The following is a 21,010-nucleotide window of genomic DNA, read 5'->3' on the forward strand; positions in this document are numbered from 1 at the left end:
AGGGCTCGAACCCGTGTCTCCTGCATTGGCAGACAGATTCTTAACCACTGTGCCACCAGGGAAGTCCCTCTATCTTTTTACTCTCAACATTTTTGTATTCTTATGTTTCAGATGTGGCTTAGTAGTCATCTAGTTAAGTTTTGTGTTTGTCCAGTCTGATAATTGTTTTTAAAATTGGAACATTAGTACACTTACATTTAATATAATTATATATTTGGATTTAAAATAAATCTACCATCTTCTCAATGTGCTTTCTTTTTGTCCTGAGTGTTTCTTTTTCTCTTCTTGTGTTATTTGAATTTGTAGTCTTTTAAAAAAGTATTCCATATTCTTCATTAATTGGGAAGTTATACAATTTTCTTTTCTTTTTCTTTTTGTGATTAGCCCAGAAGTTGTGGCATGCAGCCATGACTTACAAAAGTTTACAGGTAATTGATTCCTTTACCCTTCTGGGCAGTGCAGGGACCCTGGCAGTCTAATTCTACTTACCATTCTTCCTTCTGACTTGACTTACTATGTGTACTTTAAGTGTGTGTGTGTGTGTGTGTGTGTGTGTGTGTAAAACCCCATAAGATGTTATTATTTCAGACAGTGATTATTTAGATTTTATTTTTACAAGGAAAACTTTTTATTGAAGTGTAACATATAGAAAAGCATACGAATCTTAAGTGTACAGCTTGAATGAGAAAAATTGCTAGTTATATTAACCTGAATATTCCCATCGTTACAAAATTATTTCTTACATTAATTAGTAAATTTGGCTTTCTGGTTCTAAAACCTCAGTTCACTGAGTTTTATCATAAGTGTGCCCCTGTGAGCTATATCTACTTTCATTTTTCCAAGAATGCAGACTCTGGACAACCTTAGTGAATACTGTCTACTTGACGGTTTCTTTCATTGATTATTTCATTTAGTGCTAGACAGGGACCAACATTGAGTGTAGCCATGAACAAGATAGATGAGGTTCCTATTCTACAGCTTATCATTTGTACGTTGGGAGAGGTAAACTATTAAATAAATGCACAAACAAGATAATATGAGTTAAGTTCCTTATATTGCCATTTTTTTCTTATTTTTCCCTGTAAGAAGTGGATCATGCTTTTCTACACTTAGATTTAAAAAGGTTTTGAGTAAAGTTAATGCTGGAAAAGCTAGTCTTATGCTAGTACTTATTTTGAACTTCCCACTGAACTGTTCTTTGAGGGTACAGATTATTTTCAAGTTATCTTTTTAAAAACATTTTTTTATTGAAGTATAGTTGATTTGTGTTAGTTTCTGGTGTAGAGCAAAGTGATTCAGTTATATATATGTATGCACGCATGTATGTATATATATTCTTTTCCAGATGGTTTATTATAGGATATTGAATATAGTTCCCTGTGCTATACAATAGGAGCTACTTACTTATTTCTTTACGATTGCATTGGGTGTTCGTTGCTGCACGCGGGCTTTCTCTAGTTGGGGTGAGCGGGGGCTGCTCTTTCTTGCGGGGTGTGGGCTTCGCATTGAGGTGGCTTCTCTTGTTGCGGAGCAGGGGCTCTAGGCGTGCAGGCTCAGTAGTTGTGGCTTGTGGGCTCTAGAACACAGGCTCAGTATTTGTGGCGCACGGGCTTAGTTGCTTCGCGGCATGTGGGATCTTCCTGGACCAGGGATCGAACCCATGTCCCCTGCATTGGTAGGCGGATTCTTAACCACTGCGCCACCAGGGAGGTCCCTAGGACCTTTTTGTTTATTTTATATATAGTAATTTGTATCTGCTAATTCCAAACTCCTAATTTATCCCTCCCCCAGCCCCCTTTCCCCTTTGATAACCATAAGCTTGTCTTCTAAGTCTGTGAGTCTGTTTCTGTTTTGTAAATAAGTTCATTTGTATCATATTTTAGATTCGACATATAAGTGATATCATTTGGTATTTGTCTTTCTCTTTCTGACTTACTTCACTTACTTAGTATGAAAGGTCCATCCATGTTGCTGTAAATGGCATTATTTCATTCTTTTTGATGACTGAGTAGTATTCCATTGTGTATATATACCACATCTTCTTTATCCATTCATCTGTTGATGGACATTTAGGTTGCTTCCATGTCTTGGCTAGTGCTGCAATGAACATTGGGATGCATGTATCTTTTTTAATTAGTCCAGCTCGTCATTTTATCCTTAAGATACATTCATAGATGAATGTTAACTTTGTTGTAGGAATAAAATAAAAGCCCTGCTGCTATCTAAAATACTTCTAGAAATACAATCTTAGGCTGAAAGTATTTTATTTTATTTTATTTTATTTTTTTGTCGCCCTGCATGCCTTGCGGGAATCTCAGTTCCCTGAACAGGGATTGAACCCGGGCCATGGCAGTGAAAGCCTAGAATCCTAACCACTAGGCCACCAGGGAGCTTGGCTGAAAGTAGTTTTGAGAGGTAATTTAGTTTTTCTCTCCTCCAGGCAGAACCACATCTGATACTGAATCCATAAGTTCATAATGTAACCAGGAAAGAAAAGTTCCACAAAACTGGTTTACATGAGCAAAATCTCAGGTTCCAAGGAACCTGTTATGCTTGAAGAATAACCAATAGCTTTCCATCATTGTCAGATGGTATTTGTGTTTGGCAAGGTTAGGAGATGAGACTAGAAAGGCTCAGCTCAAGTTTGAATGCCTGCTAAGGATCTTTAGCTTATGGAGACTGGGGAGCCTTGGAATGTTTATAAATTGTTGAAACATACCTCTGGCAGTATAGAGGATGGATACTTTGTTTGCACAGTGCTTTATTCTCTTGTTCACCCTCTTTCAGTGGTTGTAAACTCCTTTGCGTTCAAGGCCTTACTTACATTTGTTTTTCATTCTCATCCTCCAACCTCCTTGTTTCCTAGCGCTTGGAAGTTTTGGAATGAAGTGAGAAATAGTAGCCATCCAAGCATTAATATATTTGTTTATGTTTTATTCATCTTTGGTAAGAGTAGCCAGTGGGTCATTACCTTTATGTGAATATCTTTTCTGTCTTCACGTTTTGTGTAGTCAAATATTTTTTGTTTTTACTTTGGATGTCTCCATTTCATCATCCTGGAAACTCATATCACAGGTCTGATGCCTTTAACGTAAATATTATTATAAAGAAATAAAGCATATTTATTAAAAAAACAACTTTTGAGCCATAGATGTGAAATTACTTATTCAGCAAATATTTTATACAACCAAATTCATTCTCCCCATTTTTGAATGTAATTGTACAAGTGTAGTTGTAGTTCTCTTCTTTTTTTTTTTAATCATCTTTATTGGAGTATGATTGCTTTACAATGGTGTGTTAGTTTCTGCTTTATAACAAAATGAATCAGCTCTACATATACATATATCCCCATATCTTCTCCCTCTTGCATCTCCCTCCCATCCTCCCTTTCCCACTCCTCTCGGTAGTCACAAAGCACCGGGCTGATCTCCTGTGCTATGTGGCTGTTTCCCACTAGCTATCTGTTTTACATTTGGTAGTGTATATATGTCCATGTCACTCTCACTTCATCCCAGCTTACCCTTCCCCCTCCATGTGTCATCAAGTCCATTCTCTACGTCTGCTTCTTTATTTCTGTCCTACCCCTAGGTTCCTCAGAACCTTTTTTTTTTTTTTTTTTTTTTAGATTCCATATATATGTGTTAGCATACGATATTTGTTTTTCTCTTTCTGACTTACTTCACTCTGTATGACAGAATCTAGGTCCATCCACCTCACTACAAATAACTCAATTTCATTTCTTTTTATGGCTGAGTAATATTCCATTTCTTCGTTTTTTTTTTTTAAGCTTTAGGAAAAATGAAATCTTTATTCAGTTTAGGTCTTTAGAGAAAGGCTACTAGCTTTATGGAACTTCAGTGTTGTTGACTAGGTTCGCTACATTGGAGTAGTGTTAGCTTGGTTTAATTGATTTTCTGTTTTGCTGTAGAATTGCATCACCTAGATGAGATATTGCAGTGAGTTTTGCTTGCAGCTGAGCTTTTTCGCTATGGTCCCTAGGTACGTTTTTCAGGTGTCTTCATTACCATGATGGACTACAGGTAGTGTTGTTTTTGTGTGTTTGCTTGTTGTATTTTTATGCTTAACTTCTAACTAAAATCATAGCGTCTGATTTAAGGTACTGTTATTATCATAGCACATTAATCTTTTATAATGGCTTATTTTTGTGGGGGAAAATTAGAATATATAAATATCTTGTTGTCTGTTTCAGTATTATCTGACCAATATAACTGACCAGATTATGAAGCAGTTCATAAATGTTCATTTATATAGGTTGTAGAATAATTGAGACTTCTCCTTTTATGCAAACATTAGTCTTACAATCTTTGAATCCTAAGTATTCTTGAAGAGTATATTATGTGAGGAATTACTTTACCACTTACAGAAGTTATCTCTTAAATTAGTATACCTTGGTCTTTTAGAGGCCCAATAATTAGTTCCTCTAATCTTTAATAATCAGCCCCTTTTTTAGTTATCTTTGGTGCTCCAGTATTAAAATTATTATACATAGTAAAATTTACCATTTTAACTTATTTCTATGTGTACAGTTCAGTGGCATTAAGTATTTCACATTGTACAATAATCACCACAATGGATTTTATTTATCTATCTATTTATTTATTTATGGCTGTGTTGGGTCTTCGTTGTTGTGCGCGGGCTTTCTCTACTTGTGGCGAGCAGGGGTTACTCTTCATTGTGGTGCGCAGGCTTCTCATTGCAGTGGCTTCTGTTGTGGAGCACGGGCTCTAGGCGTCCCTTTCATTGGCAGGAGGATTCGTAACCACTGAGTCACCAGGGAAATCCATGATAGATTTTTAATAACAGCTTTATTGAGATGAAATCATATATCACACAGCCCTTTTTTCCATGGAATCTGAGGGAGCTCTCGCAGATTTTGATTTCCCACTCTAGGACTCGTATCTAGATCACCGTGGTGACTGAACAGAGGTTGATGAGAGCTATTAGAGTTTTTTAATTTGTGGACCAGAAGTGATGAAACTCCAGTCGGATGTTGCCATACCGATTCCAAAAGACCATCAGGTTCTAATCAAAGTCCAAGCATGTAGTGTAAACCCAGTGGACACACAAATTCACTCTGGTACCTACAGTAGAAAACCACTTCCACCTTATACTCCTGGATTAGATGTGGCTGGGATAACAGGAGCTGTTGGAGAAAGTGTATCTGCTTTCAAGAAAGGTGACAGAGTTTTCACTACCAGCATGATCTCTGGGGGCTACGCAGAGTATGCTCTGGCAGCCAATTACCCTGTTTACACACTGCCGGAAAAACTGGACTTTAAACAAGGAGCTGCCATCAGTATCCCGTATTTTACTGCTTATTGAGCTCTGCTCCACAGTGCCTGTGTGAAAGCTGGAGAAAGTGTTCTGGTTCATGGAGCTAGTGGAGGAGTTGGGATAGCAGCATGCCAGACTGCTAGAGTTTATGGCTTAAAAGTTTTGGGCACAGCTGGTACTGAGGAAGGACAAAACACTGTTTTGCAAAATGGGGCCCACGAAGTGTTTAATCACAGAGAAATTAATTATATTGATATAATTAAGAAATCTTTTGGTGAAAAGGAGTTGATGTGATTATTGAAATGTTAACTAATGTAAATCTTAGCAATGATTTGAATCTCTGTCACATGGAGGACGAGTAATAGTTGTTGGCAGCAGAGGTCCTGTTGAAATAAACCCACGGGAGACATCATGGCAAAGGAATCTAGCATAATAGGAGTTGCTCTCTATATATCCACCAAGGAGGAATTTCAGCAGTTTGCAGCAGCCCTTCAAGCCGGAATGGAAATTGGTTGGTTGAGACCAGTATTAGGTCCTCAGATTCCATTGGAGAAGGTGGCCCATGAAGATGATATGCAAAGCAGTGGGGCTACTGGAAAAATAATTCTTCTCTTAACCACTAATCATTTCATAGATTAATGAATTTCATAGATTAATCATTTAATCTATGAAATGATTAATCATTTCATAGATTTCCTATGGAGTTAGAGGTCTCTTACCTCAGTTTTATGTACACTGCATTTGCTTTAATTAGTATTCATTTGATTCAGTGAGTTTCTTATATTTAAAAAAAAGATTTATAAGGGCTTCCCTGGTGGCGCAGTGGTTGAGAGTCCGCCTGCCGATGCAGGGGACACGGGTTCGTGCCCCGGTCTGGGAAGATCCCACATGCCGCGGAGCGGCTGGGCCCGTGAGCCATGGCCGCTGAGCCTGCGCATCCGGAGCCTGTGCTCCGCAATGGGAGAGGCCCCAACAGTGAGAGGCCCGTGTACCGCAAAAAAAAAAAGAAAAAATAAAAAAACCGTTTCAACAAACAAGCTATTTTGCATTTCTTCACTATATATTTTATTTATAATGAAGCTCCTTTGCTTTTATCCACCACTGTTTCCCCCACCACTATTTTGCCTTTTATCTCTTCAGATTTTTAGATTTACTTTTTAATAGATTCTGATCAGTGTTAAATAATGTAGTATGTGTATTGTTCCTGACTTTACTATGATTGGTTCTAGGGTTTTGCCTTTAAGTACATAGGTATTCTTATATATAAAAAGTATTTTGGAAAAACATATACCAAAGTTGTAATGTTAGTTATGTATAGGTGGTAGGATATATGTAATTTTCACTTTGTTCTTGGTCTTTTCTGTGTTGCCCGCTTTATAACATGCATTTTGCTCTTTTATATAAAAAAGGAGGGACATTTTTCAAAACAAAGTAAAAACTGTATGTACTATTTACTAATGAAGAAATGCGTAGATCTACTCATTGCTCCAAAAAGAGACTTCTTCCCAAACATCAGTTTGCTTTTGACCAGGGTCTAGGGAAACTAGCTTTAGCTGTTCAACCTGCTATTTTAGATTCTTTAAAATAAGATGTTTGGGAGTAGGTGATTTTATGGGATTCTTCCTTCTTTGGCTCAGTTTTTTCCTCAGGTTTTCATATAGCACATGGATGGAGGACATTTTAAGAGGCCGGGATCAGGTCTCTAAAAATCAAAAGTTGAAATCAAAAGTTACTTAAATTCATACAAAACCATGAGTGACTAGGTATTGTTTTTTTTTCCTCCCCAAAGTATTTACATTTAGGAGAGCATTTGAGATATTTATTTGCTCAGTTCTTTTCCAATTGATATAATTTCTTGTATCATTTAGTATTTATTGAATCTATGCCAAGCTACTGGAGATATAGGAAAATTAGATATGGTTCTTGCCCTTGAACACTGTGCCCATTGGTAAGGATATTGGCAGTATACCACTATTGTTTACCTAGTGGCACTTTCATGTGGATTAACTTAAAAATACCAATACAAAGTAGTATGAATCTTTGGGATTGCCCTGCCAAAGAATAGAGATGTGATCCTGAAATGAGTTTCAAAACAATTTTCCATGTCATTTCATTCTTACTCTTAAACAGTCAAGTTCTTGCAGCCCTCATACCCCTCCTAGAACTCTTCATATTTAGTTTTTATGCTTCCCTAGATTAAGCTTTGATTCACTGAATGAAGTGGACCTGACCCTTATATTCCCCAGGTTACTGTCCGGGAAGTTAACTATAATTTCTTCCCAGTGTAATCCTAGTTCTTTTTGTTAGGGGTCAAGTAAATATCTGCTTACCTTTTGTGAATTAGAGATGTCAGCATAACTGATTGTTTTCCTCCATCTCTTCTCTTCATTTTCCTCACCTCTTAACTAAATAAATATTCTTTTACCTGTGCTCTCAGTTTGAGAGATTATCTTTTGTTTGTTTGGTTGGTTTTTTTTTTTTTATAAGGAGGAGGAGAGGAAAAGGAAGGGGGTGGGGAAGAAGAACTTATTTAGTTGTTTTGGCTGGGCTGAGTCTTAGTTGCGGCACACGGGATCTTCGGGATCTTCGTTGCAGCAAGTTTAGTTGCAGCATGTGGGCTTATTAGTTGCAGCCTGTGGGCTTCTTAGTTGCGGCCTGTGGGCTTCTTAGTTGCAGCATGCATGTGGGATCTAGTTTCCCAACCAGGGATCAAACCCAGGCTCCCTACATTGGGAGCGTGGAGTCTTACCCACTGGACCACCAGGAAAGTCCCGAGATTATCTGTTATTAAAGAAAGACATTTCAACAAACTCAGGCCTGTATGGTTTTTTTGTTTGTTTTTTTTTTAGTGGTTATGTAAGTATTCTCTTTTTATTTGTCACATAGGCCTGTATGTTTGTAAATTATTGTTAGTTGAACCATTGCAGATATTTCCCAATGAATTGAATCGCAGTTCTCTGTAAAAAAATTGCTTGAGAACCCAATTTAATGTGTTAACTGAATCAATCTTTTTTTTCCTTTTCATTTCAGTTGGAAAGACATCACTGATTACCAGATTCATGTATGACAGTTTTGACAACACCTATCAGGTATTTTGTTTATGCCAACCTACTAGTTGTCTCTTATGTGTTACAGGTCCTTTTAAAAATTCATTTATTTACATTCAGACATGGATATAAAAGCATTTTCTGTAATCTGTAAAATTCTCTATAAATACAAAGTATAACTGATGATGCTCATAGTCCTCAACTTTTTCATTTGATTTCTTTAGCTTCTCTTCCAAAATCTGTTGAAAGATTATTGCTAATACCATCTGGGATAGAAGTAAGAGTGATTATAGCTATTCTCTTGGAGAGATTTCCTCCAAGTCTAGGATTCTGTGACATTTTCATCTATACTTGAAGTCAAGAATAAGTGAGTACTATAATTAGAAATCATTAACAGAAGGAGATTTGGGAGTTCACACATATATGGAAAATTAAATAACTCATTCGTAAATAACCAGTGGGTCAAAGACAATCACAAGGGAAATTAGAAAATACTTCGAGATAAATTTAAAAAAAAACCCACAGCATACCAAAACTTATGGGATACAGCTAAAGCAGTGTTATAAGGAAAAGAATAGATACATTAAATCAGTAATTTAATCTTCTATCCTAAGAAACTAGAAAAAGAAAAGTAAACCTAAAGCAAGCAGAAGTAAAAACTACTTTAAAATGTAGGTTTTATTATTCAGGTGTGGTGAGGCCAACAGATCAGGAGATGATTGCCATTGTAAAGATAGTTTACTATACTCACAAATTGCAAGAGGAAGGGACACTCCAGGCCATATGAGGGGGGCACATGGAAGAAGTACTGGTATTGGTCAGGAGGTGAAGGGGGGGTGGGCAGGAAATGTAGGCACTAGCCTTTATTGGGATTTCTGTGGGAAGGATGGGTAAGACCAGGTAAGGAAATATAGGATTGCCTACTTTGAGTAATTTCAGTGGTCTCTGGGCTGTAGGGGCTGTTCCTAGTTGTCTGCTACTTGGCCCTAGGGTGATTAGGGCAGGGGAGTAATGACCCTGAGTGTGATAGAGAAGGTGGTTGGGGTATGGGTTTGGATTGGTTGGTTTTCATATTAAAGGCCCTCCACAGGCAAGTTTTACTTCTCTAGGAATTGGCAAACCCTGGGATGGCCAGTCCCTCCAGTATAAGGAAGGCTCCAGGTGTCAGGACAACAAAAATACAGAAAATAAAGACGTGCTTAATTCAGAAGCTGATAAAGATTAGAGCAGAAATATATGGAAGAGAGAACAGAAAAACAAGAAATTCAGTGAAACCAAAAGTGGTTAGAGAAGATCAGCAAAATTGACAAACCTAAAGGTAGACTAATCAAGAAAAAAGAAGGCTCAAACTATTAAAATCAGGAGTGAAGGAGAAGACCTTACAGAAATAAACAGGATTATAAGGGAATACTGTGAACAGTTATATGCCAACAAATTAGATAACCTAGATGAAATGGATAAATTCCAAGAAAGATACAAACTATCGAAACTAACTCAAGAAGAAATAGAAAATTTGAATATACCTATAATAAGTAGATAGAGTTATCAATCAAAAAACTTCTTACAAAGAAAATCGCAGGACTAGATGGCTTCACTGGTCAATTCTATGAAATATTTAAAGAACAACACTAATACTTCGTAAACTTCCAAAAACAGAAGAAGAAATACTTCCCAACTTATCCCATGAGGTCAGTATGACTCTCATACCCAAACCAGGCAAAGACATCAAAAATAAAACTACAGACTAATATCCTTTATGAATATAAACACAATAGTCCTCAGCAAAATACTACCGAACTGAATCTGGTAACTTGTAAAAAGGTTCTATACCATTTACCAAGTAGGATTGGTAGGTTAGTACCAAGATTACAAGGTTGGTTTAACATACAGAAAGTGATGTAATACGCTATATGAATAGAATAAAGGACAAAATCAGGGGAATTCCCTGGCAGTCCAGTGGTTAGGGCTCCACACTGTCACTGCTGAGGGCCCGGGTTCAATCCCTGGTCGGGGAACTAATATCCTACAAGCCACTCAGTGCGGCCAAAAAGAAAAAAAAAAGCCACGCAGTGTGGACAAAATCACACGATTATTTCAACAGACACAGAAAAAGCATTTGACAGAATCCAGTAGCCTTTCATGATAAAAACACTTGGCAAATTAGGAATACAAGGGAACTTTCTAAATGTGATAAGGGGCATCTCTATGAAAGACCCACAGCTAACATCAGACGTAATGTTTAAAGGCTGAATGCGTTCTCTTTAAGATCAAGAACAAGACAAGGATGTCTGCTCTCAGTTGCATATGTATCTAAGTTATATGTTTGTATGTATCTTAGTTTAAAATGCTTAATTGTGAAACGAAAATCAAAGAAAAAGCTAAAACGAATAAATTAGTAATCTTCATACCAGGTACTTTCACTGAGGCCCTAAGCACATTATAAATCTTTTTCTGTATTAACTTTTTTGCTGCACGGCCTGTGGGATCTTAGTTCCCCAATCAGGGGTCAAACTCACGCCCCCTGCAGTGGAAGCGCAGAGTCCTAACCACTGGACCGCCAGGAGAGTCCCTGTATCAACTTTCTGAAATATTCTTATTAAAATTTTTTAAAATCCCTTTTAATTGAAGTATTTTACATCTGTATTACTGTGTAGTTAGTATAAAAACTTGATTTCAATTATTTGTCTTAGGAGTGTATCAAATGTTGATCTGATTAAAGGAATGGTTAATTTCCATAGTAATTAACTGCCTCTGTCTCAATTATGAAACCATTTTTTATTTTTCAGAAAGCTTTTAGGGTAAATATAAAATCTGAATCCTGTCCCTTTTTTAGTATGTATTTTCCCATATTTGAAATATTTATTTTATTTCAGGGATATGCCTTCTGGTTTGAACACTAAGAAAACTGAAAAACTTGGGCATTTGTTTTCTAGGAAAAAGTTTGTCCAAATTTGTACAATTTGTCCAAAACCATCCAACTACTAAATGGTAGAACTAAGATGTAAACAAAGGTTTTTCTAATTGATCTTTGACAAAGGAGCAAAGGCAGTACAATGGAGCAAAGATAGTCTCTTCAACAAATTGTGCTGGGACAGCTGGTCATCCGCATGCAAATGAATGTAGACACAGAGGTTATTCTCAGAATGGACCTAAACACAGACCTAAATGTAAAACTCTGTAATAAGCTACTGGAAGGTAACATTGGAGAGAACCTAGATGATCTTGCATATGGCAGTGACTTTTTAGATACAATACCAAAGGCATGATCCATAAAAGAAGCAGTTGATAAGCTGGACTTCATTAAAATTAGAAACTTCTGCTCTGCCAAAGACAGTGTTAAGAGAATGAGAAGACAAGCCATAGATTTGCAAAAGGCACACATGACAAAAGACTTATCCAAAATATTCAGTGGGATCTTATAATCGATAGTAGTAAAGAATTATTAATTCCTTACATTTTGATAAATTTTGACAGATATGTACACCTATGAAGCTACTACTACAATCAAGATTAAGAACATTTCCATCTCACCCCCAAAGGAATTTGTTTCTAATTAAGCCTTTTATTAAAACCCATAACGATCATGAAACAGGAATGACTAAAACATAAACATGACATTTAAGAAAAGTCACTTCTTAAAAGCCAATGAATATGTATAGTATAAATTTTATTACATTCTTTTGAATATTTCAGAAATGGTTTAGTCACATCTTAAGACACTATAAAAAGAACAAGTTTAGAAATGAAAAAATAGTACAGTTAGCAAGAGTACTTCGGGTTTTTTTGGACCCGTTTATATCGGATATCCTCAATTTTCTAGGTCCCTGCAACTCTACAGCTTATAGCTTCACCTAGATGACCTCTTGCATACCATATTTTGATTCTGAGCAATGGTTCTCTCTCTCTTCAGCAGAGAAACTATAAATACCAGTCTTAGGGACTGAAGAAAGTATTGATGTCATTGAGCCATATGTAGAAAGTTCCTGAGAGTGTTGAGCTCATATCTTTGGGAGTGGAACCAAATACCATACGCTAAAAAATTTGAACTAGAGTCAGAGTCTTAGGCTAAAGAATTATGAGCTAGAGCCTGTAGTTGGAGTCCTCTGAGTATTTCTGAAGTATTTCATTTTACCCAAGTTCTCTGTGAAATTAAGGAGATATTTCCGGCACACCTAAAGTGCTGTTGCTACTTATGCAGTAAGACTATTGCTGCTGTTCATTCAGACATTTATAAGGGCAGTGATGTTGATGGGGTGAGGTTACATAGAATTTGAGAGATAAGGAAAGATTTTGATTCTTTGTGAAGAAGTTGTTGCTAGTGAAGCCAAAATATCATTGTACTTTGGCATTAATAGGAGATACTGATTTACAATGTAAACTACAAGTTTTTGTAAGAATTAGGTACAGTCCGAGGTATTATCTTAGTTTAGCTCTAACAGGAAAATTTGGATAATGTAGCACCCTACATCCTTACCTAGGGAAATCAGCTTGACAGCATATCAAGTATTAACTTGATATATGAAGAATTGACCATATGTCGTTAGCTGCAAACTTAGTTATCAGGTGAAGAGTTGTTCAGTGGATTATTTGAAGATTCCCTACCCCTACCTCCACCATACACACAAGAGAAAGACTTCTGAAATGAATAATTGAAGAGCTAGTCTCATAGCTAGAAATGTATTATTGAGCCGTATGTAATATATATCTGAAACTTAGTGAAGTTTTATTTCACAAAAAAGATAAATTTTATGTAATTCATAATTCATGCCCTATTTATGATTCCTTTGCACTGAATTAATTTCATTTGAAAAAGACTAAACTGGTTGGCCAGAAGAGTCCTTAATTGACCATATTTTGGTCATTATTTCAAAGTAAAGCAAAAAATCTAAGTTATCTGGGAAAATTATTTCTAGTTAGAGAGTCTGGAAGCGTTTCTCTTAAGTTGCTCTAGCATTCACCACTTCTTTTTCTTTTACCGATTATAAACCAACAGATTTTTCTAACAGTTTCAACTATATCAGTTTGAACCATACTACATTGCTATTTTTATCATTCAAAAATGGTATAATATTGGCCATTTTATATAGTTCAGCTTAATGTAAATAAGCTCGAGAAAGATTCCCACAGTTGGAGTAGTTTAATTCTTTTATTTGAGGAAGATTATATTGCTCAGAGTAACCTTAGAGATTACTTTGAATTTAGAGAATTTCTTATTCCAAAGGCTGTTACAAATCAACAGTTAAGTTCAGGACAGCATAGATAAAACAGTGAGTTTTATTTATTTATTTTTAAAATTTTATTTACTTTTGGCTGCATTGGGTCTTCGTTGCTGCGCGCAAGCTTTCTCTAGTTGTGGCGAGCTGGGGCTACTCTTTGTTGCGGTGTGCGGGCTTCTTATTGCTGTGGCTTCTGTTGTTGCAGAGCATGGGCTCTAGGTGTGCAGGCTTCAGTAGTTGTGGCACGTGGGCTTAGTAGTTGTGGCTTGCAGGTTCAGTAGTTGTGGTGCACAGGCTTAGTTGCTCTGTGGCATGTGGGATCTTCCCGGACCAGGGATCCAACCTGTGTCCCCTGCATTGGCAGGCGGATTCTTAACCACTGCACCACCAGAGAAGTCCAAGCAGTGGGTTTTAGACACTCTAATGAACTTGTCCAGAAAGATGGTGGTGGTGAATAAATATATCCTTAATCTCTTTAAGTTAAAGCTCTAGATTATTCTATACAGAATTCTAGATTATCAGTAGAAACAAAATCCTTAACTAGATGGACTGTTTTGCTGATTCTGTGTTTGATTTGTCTTTTTATTTTTGTTTAATTTTTAATGACTTTTTTTTTTTCCTTTTCCAGAAGTATTGTCATTTTATTTGGGGTGGGGGTGAGGTTCTTTTTTTTCACTGTGGTAAGAACACTTACATGAGATTTTACCTTCTTATTAGATTTTTAAGTGTATACAATGCAGTATTGTCATCTACATGCACAATGCTGTGCAGCAGATCTCTAGAACTTGTTCACCTTGCAGAACTAAAATTTTATGTCCATTTTAATGACTCATTTTTAAAATTCACAGACTCTACCTAGTTTCTGTCCTAATTGACAGAAATATAATATGGCACAAAGGTATCTAGGGGGGAAATGTATATACATATATTTTTTCCCACATATGTACATATACGTAAACATATTTTTAAATGGGATTCCCTTCTAAACTGGATTCTGTATCAGCATCTTCTTTCTGGGGTCGTTTTCCTTTCCTCATTCTTTTTATTTATCTCTGTTACTCAATTTTAAATTCTTTTAACTTCCCCACTCTTTTCTTCCTTTGGTCATTGCCTCTTTCAACTCATTATTTCTCTATTTTCTCTTGATAGAGAAGGCAGCAACCAGGCAACAGAGCTTTACGTGTTTGGACCACAGAAGGAAACTGATTATCATTGCTTCATACGGAAGAAAACTTGTTTTCCGTACCTAGTTAGTTTTGTATTGGAAAAATCATGTCCCATATGGAAAATCATAATGTTTATGGGTCTCTGGCTTCTGTGGCATCAGGACAGGTGACAAACCACTATTTATGGAGTCAGACAGAATAGTAGCTTACATCTGAATCTTTTATAAAATAGCTGTAGGGGTAAATAAGCACCATTCTAAGTGGAGAGCATCCAAATAAAATAGCTAAACAAGTAAAAGTTACTGTTATCTTGGCTCCAATATATTTGGATAACATTGTTCAATCTTGAATTGTGAGCTCCTTTTATAAGTACTCAGTTTAATTTGTTTTTTTTTCAAAGCAGACCCCTGCCCCCTCAAAACCAATGAATTAGTTAACATTTAAGATAATATGAAGTTGTAAATTAAGATACATGGGAGAATTTTCTCTTTGGTTTCTTCTGCAGTTATTGCCTTTTGCACTTTTTTAAGGAGATGAGCAAGAAGCAGCACTAATGTCTCATCCATCTTTTATGAAAATTTGAATTAGTTCCTCATCAGTAGCATTCAAGATGCTGGAAAAGCTGATAACGATTAGTTTCCCAGCCATCTCCTTTCTTTTCTTCCTGCTGTTGGCTTAATTCTTACAGCTGATCGACTTCTATGCTGTAGTAGCTCAGCTTGGAATAAAATTAACTAAGAAGAAGAGTAACAACAGGATGTTTTTCAGGTTAATCTTGATCTTTATAAGTTCAGTGGTATAACTGATGCCCCAAAACTAGGATAGTACAGTGCAAGGAGGGGACTGTTGTACATTTTATCATAAAGTCTGACTTTGTACTAATTGTAAAAACATTTATGTCTTGACTGTGAGATCTGAAAATGCTTGTTTCTATTTATAGCCATTAAAAATTATTTGGGGCTGTTTATAACAAACACAAAATAACATTGATAAGTGACATGAGAATTTTTTTTCATGTAAAAGAAGTCTAAAGGTAGTGTGTTTCAGCACTTGCGTGGCAGCTCCATGGTCATCCAGGACCAAGACTCCTTCTAACTTTCTTTTTAACCTGATCTAATATATGACTTCCATATTGAAATTTGCTTCATGGTTACTGAATGGTTCCTGGAGTTCCAGCCTTGGTAGCCACAGTTCAGGAAGAAAGACGGAGGGAAGGGGGGAAAAACCAAGAACGTACCTCCCGACTGAGTTAACCCCATTTATTTAAAGTTCAAAGAAGCCTGGAAAATGTAATTTTTTCTTGGGAAAAGTATGGTTTTAAGTAAATGTTTGATTGTGTTAGTAGGGAGGAAAGGGTAGATGGATATTTGTGTAGGTAACTACCTCTGCCACACTGTCTGAGTAAATGAGGTTCTACTGGTGAGATTTCTTAAATGCAGCTATGCCACTCCTGTACACTCCTGAGGTTTGTCAATTAGATGCTCTTGCAAAGTAATTCAAGTTTATAAGCCCATTGTCCCACCCTATGGCAGATATAATTTTCAGATTGAATGTCATAAGGTGGAATTAGTACTTAGGTTGTGTATTAGTCACATAGTTTGGGATAAAGGAGGAAGCATCTTCTTCTGTTGTTGTTGTTGTTTGTTTTAAAATACAAGTCCATGTGAAAAGGAGATCAACAAAACTACTCAAAAAAAATAAAGGAGACCTAATTAAATGGAGGGACATCCCAGGTAAATAAATCAGAAAACTTAACATTGTTAAGATGTCAGTACCAACCACCCAAAGCAATCTACAAATTCAGTGCAATCCGTATCAAAATTCCTACTGCCATTTTTGTAGAAATGAAAGACCTGATCCTAATTCACCAAGATATTAATAGCCAAGGTATTATTGAAAAAGAAAAATAAAGTTGGAGGACTCACACTTCCCAATTTCAAAATTTCCTACAAAGCTACAGTAATTAAAACAGTGTGGTAATGGCATAAGGGTAGACATACAGACCAATGGAATAGGATTGAGAACCTATAAATAAATATATATATCTCTTGACAATTGATTTGCAGTAGAGGCACCAGGCCCAACCTACAGAATAGGGGGAAATATTTGAAAGTTACATATCTGATAAAGATTTAATATCCAGAATATATAAAGAACTCCTACAAATCAATAACAAAATGACAAACTCAATTTAAAGATAGGCAAAAGACTGAATAGACATTTCTCCAGAGAGGATATACAAATGACCAATAAGCACCTGAAAGCATGAAAAGATGTTTAGCATCATTAGTCATTAGAAAAATACAAATCAAAACGACAGTAACATTTCACTTCACACCCACTAGGATGGCTATTTATATAGAAAAGGGAAAATAGGAATATATCACTAGTGGGACTTTAAAATAGCACAGCTGCTGCAGAAACTTTCCTCACAAAGTTAAGTAGAATTACCATATGGCCCAGCAATTTTACTCCTAGGTATATACCAAAAAGAATTGAAAACAGGAACTCATAGTAGCCAAAAGTGTCCATCAATAGATGAATGGATAAACAAATTGTCATATATCCATACATTGTAATTTGGTATTGCTTAATGGGTACAAAGTTTCTGTTTGGGGAGGTGAAAAAGTTCTGTAAATAGTGTTGACAGTTGTACAGTTGTGAATGTAATTAATGCCATTAAATTATACACCTAAAATAGTTAAAATGTCAAATTTTATGACAATTTAAAAATAAAACCTATCTTTATTATTTTTTTTTTAGAAAGTTTTTTTTTTTTTAATATTTATTTATTTGGCTGTGCCAGGTCTTTTTTTTTTTTTTTTTTTTTGCTGTATGCAGGCCTCTCACTGTTGTGGCCTCTCTCGTTGCGGAGCACAGGCTCCGGATGCGCAGGCTCAGCGGCCATGGCTCGTGGGCCCAGCCACTCTGCGGCATGTGGGATCTTCACAGACCGGGGCACGAACCCATATCCCCTGCATCAGCAGGCGGACTCTCAACCACTGCGCCACCAGGGAAGCCCAGAGTTGGACTTTTATTCCCAACTCCACAGCAGAAGCTTTGTGTCTTTAGACAAGTTATTTAACTTCTCCAAACCCCAATATTGTTATGTATAAAATGAGAAAAATAATGATGCTACTAGCTACTTGTAGAGATGTATTAGCATTAGAGATGATCATGTAAAGGGCTTAAAAGAATCTCTAATACACAGCAAGTGCTCAGTAGGTAGAAGCCATTATCACTGAAAATTTTGTTCATTTTTATTTGACTATGATATGTTCATATGTTTATTCATTATTTCTTCTACAATCATAATTCCCACTTGAACCCTAAACTGCTGACTGCCATTAAACTATTACTATTTTTAACTTCTTTGTTTTGTTTTGTTTTGTTTTGTTTTACAGGCAACAATTGGTATTGACTTTTTATCAAAAACAATGTACTTAGAGGATCGAACAGTGAGTAATGTTTTCAGTGTGCGATTTTCTGCAACACTCCAGGATAGAAAATTATGATCAAAACTATAATCGATGATTGTCACCATAAGAAGTACTTAGCAAAGTTGCCAAAGTTAGTTTACAGGCCTTGAGAAAAACTGTTATTATAGAGTGAGTAGTACTCAGCACTTTGAGTTTTTTATCCCCAAGTAGAATCCAAAGGGGAGAGAAAGCTGTTATTTGTAAAACTCTGATGGCCCTAGACTTGTTAAACAAAATTTTGTCTTGATTTGGAAAATTATAACAAATAGCATTGAGATAAGAATATTTTCAAGAAGAAATTAGAGCTGCTAAAGACCTTTTGAATACCACTCTTGAGGCATTCAAAAAGATTTCATTTGAATATCACACAGTTTGTGAACTTCAAGGTTTTATTTGTCAGAATATGATATGTACCAAAGTGACTATGAATAGAAAAAATTAATGTGCATTTACTTGTTAGATTTTTGTCTTCCATCTTTTGGAATACTCCTTTTAAGTGCAATATAAACCCTGTATTCTAGCCTGCTATCCCTTGAAGAGATTTCTGTCACCTAAACAGTGACTCTCTTAAATGCATTATTTTGGGATCTGTACCCAAAAAAGTTATCTCTAATGCTATTTCTTATAAGTTTGTGAGTTTTTTTCTTTTGTATGTTCTCTTTTATGTTTTAACATATAGCATTCTATTTCTTAAAATTTGAAAACAGAAACGGCTTTATGATGGTAAGAGAACTTAATGCTTGTTTTCAGGCTTTTCTTCCTGGAATGTAGATGTGAAAAAGTAAGAAAGTAAGGATATTTTTACGTAGGGTTGCAAAAAGATATTTCTCCTTTTTGCTAGATTATATACAGTGTTCTAGGAAGAAATGTGTGGGAGAAGCATAAGCACAGTAATCAGAGATCCAATTTCAAAGTGTTCTGAATCCAATAGAGAAAAGAGACATTTTATTTTAGTTTCAGAGAGGCTTGCAGAAAAGGGGATGTTGACAATGATCACTGACATTTACCTTTGTTTTTCCCTTTTATGTTCACTATTTGAACATTAGCAGTCTACTTTTGCTCTCCGGAACATATAGGATTCAAAGAGAGGTTACAGGGAGGGGGAAAAAAAGGAAGCTGTACTTCTGATTCTGTGAAATCTTTCATATTGCCATTTTTTTTTTGCATTATGTACCTTCAGAGCAAGCCAAATTTAAATATTATTCCCTTTTGAAAAAGGAAAGGAGTTTTGTGTTATTTTCATTCCTCACATCCCTGTAACCTTTTGCATGAGTTTCCTTTTACCTCCTTGTCACCCTCCTCCCTTTAAAAACATTATTTCTTTTTAGTATGAATTTGGTTTTTTTTTTTTTTTTTTTTTTTTCCCCCATCCCACAGATCAGGCTGCAGCTATGGGATACTGCGGGTCAGGAACGTTTCCGTAGCCTCATTCCCAGTTACATCCGTGATTCTGCTGCAGCCGTAGTAGTTTACGATATCACAAGTAGGTATTTTGCAACGGGTTGACCTTTCTTATTTTTCTTGCTTGTTTGACTGATTTTATTGTTAGGTACGATTGCAATTATGGGACACAGCAGGTCAAGAGCGGTTCAGGAGCTTGATTCCTAGCTACATTCGTGACTCCACTGTGGCAGTTGTTGTTTATGATATCACAAGTGAGTGGGGGGGGATTATGCATTTCTAATCTTTCAACCTTTAGCTTAGTTGCATGCATGTTCTTGTCTTGTGCTTGTTTTCTATACTGGCATGTAAAAATGAGTTTTATCATAGCAAACCTTATCACAGGCCAGCTAGGTCAGAGTATTTGCTTTGGTGTTTGTACCAATATGCCTTATTTCTACTGTGCCAGGTTTTTTTGCCCTGTAATTTTTCCTTTAGATCTAATTATGAATCCTCTCCAAGGCTTTCTTAGTATCCTATTATCCCTACACCATAATTATGGTTGGAAGAATGTCTCCTTTTTTATTTAACTTGATCTCAGATTTCTCTAAAATAAAATAATCTGCATTTAAGTCTCTTGCCAAGTTCTCCAGATCCTTCAAGGCTTCTGTTGAGACTGTTAAAAGCTTCCGCTAGCCAACTTTTCTCTGCTTTCCCCTTCCAGCCATCCTCTCTCTATAGAGGAAGGCAGAGAAAACATAATATGCAGTTTTCTATTAATCATTTTCATTTGAATGAAATCTGGATTCTCTGACTTATTTACTTGGTTGCTAACGAATTATACTTTCATTTCTCTCCAAGAAAAAAATTTAAATGGGAGACTAAAAAAAGTAATGGTCTTTCTTTTTCTTTTCCTTCAAGACTGACTAATAGTGCCTTTAGCTTTTTAAGTGACTGCAAATTTTGAATGGAGCATTGGTGACTGACAGGGAAATGCTATCTGATTAAAATTGTCTTTGTGAATCAGTTTATGATATATTAGGCAATATTAAGCATCATTCCGTATAGTGCTCCATAATTTATAGGAAGACCAGGATAGTACCACATCTTGGACGTATTTAAAAACATCTTACATAAACAATCTACCGATTTGAGCTAGTAATATTATTAGTATACATTTTTGCATATTTGCTCATCCAGAAATCATATCTACTTAACAATAATTGCAATGGCAGGATTATAAGAGGTTTGCATTCAGAGACTTTTTATTTTGGTTAGGTGCCAAATGCAGTCTTTCTTTTCTTGAAGCTTTTCTTTGGGTTGCTACTTGTTTTAAAAATGTATGTTCATTATTGTGCATTCACAAGTTTTGCAGCTTTAAAATGTTTGTGCTTACTTTAACCAAATCAAGTAAAACCTGGTGTATT

General features: G+C 36.0%; 1 protein-coding gene and 1 pseudogene across 2 annotated transcripts in view; both read left to right on the top strand.

The window, feature by feature from the left end:
• Positions 1–21,010, top strand: part of RAB6A (RAB6A, member RAS oncogene family) — a 66,324-nt gene that overhangs the window by 19,961 nt on the left and 25,353 nt on the right. Inside the window, exons 2-4 of the mRNA XM_082659934.1 lie at positions 8,326–8,384; positions 18,129–18,182; positions 19,753–19,858. Of these exons, the coding sequence (XP_082516060.1) occupies positions 8,326–8,384; positions 18,129–18,182; positions 19,753–19,858 (219 nt within the window). The remainder of the gene's footprint in view (positions 1–8,325; positions 8,385–18,128; positions 18,183–19,752; positions 19,859–21,010) is intronic.
• LOC309825617 (zeta-crystallin-like) lies at positions 4,952–5,934 on the top strand (annotated as a pseudogene). Its single transcript has one exon. The product of its transcript is annotated as a zeta-crystallin-like (transcript).

Source organism: Grampus griseus (assembly GCF_964374135.1).
Source record: "Grampus griseus genome assembly, chromosome: 8".
NCBI classification, from domain to species: domain Eukaryota; kingdom Metazoa; phylum Chordata; class Mammalia; order Artiodactyla; family Delphinidae; genus Grampus; species Grampus griseus.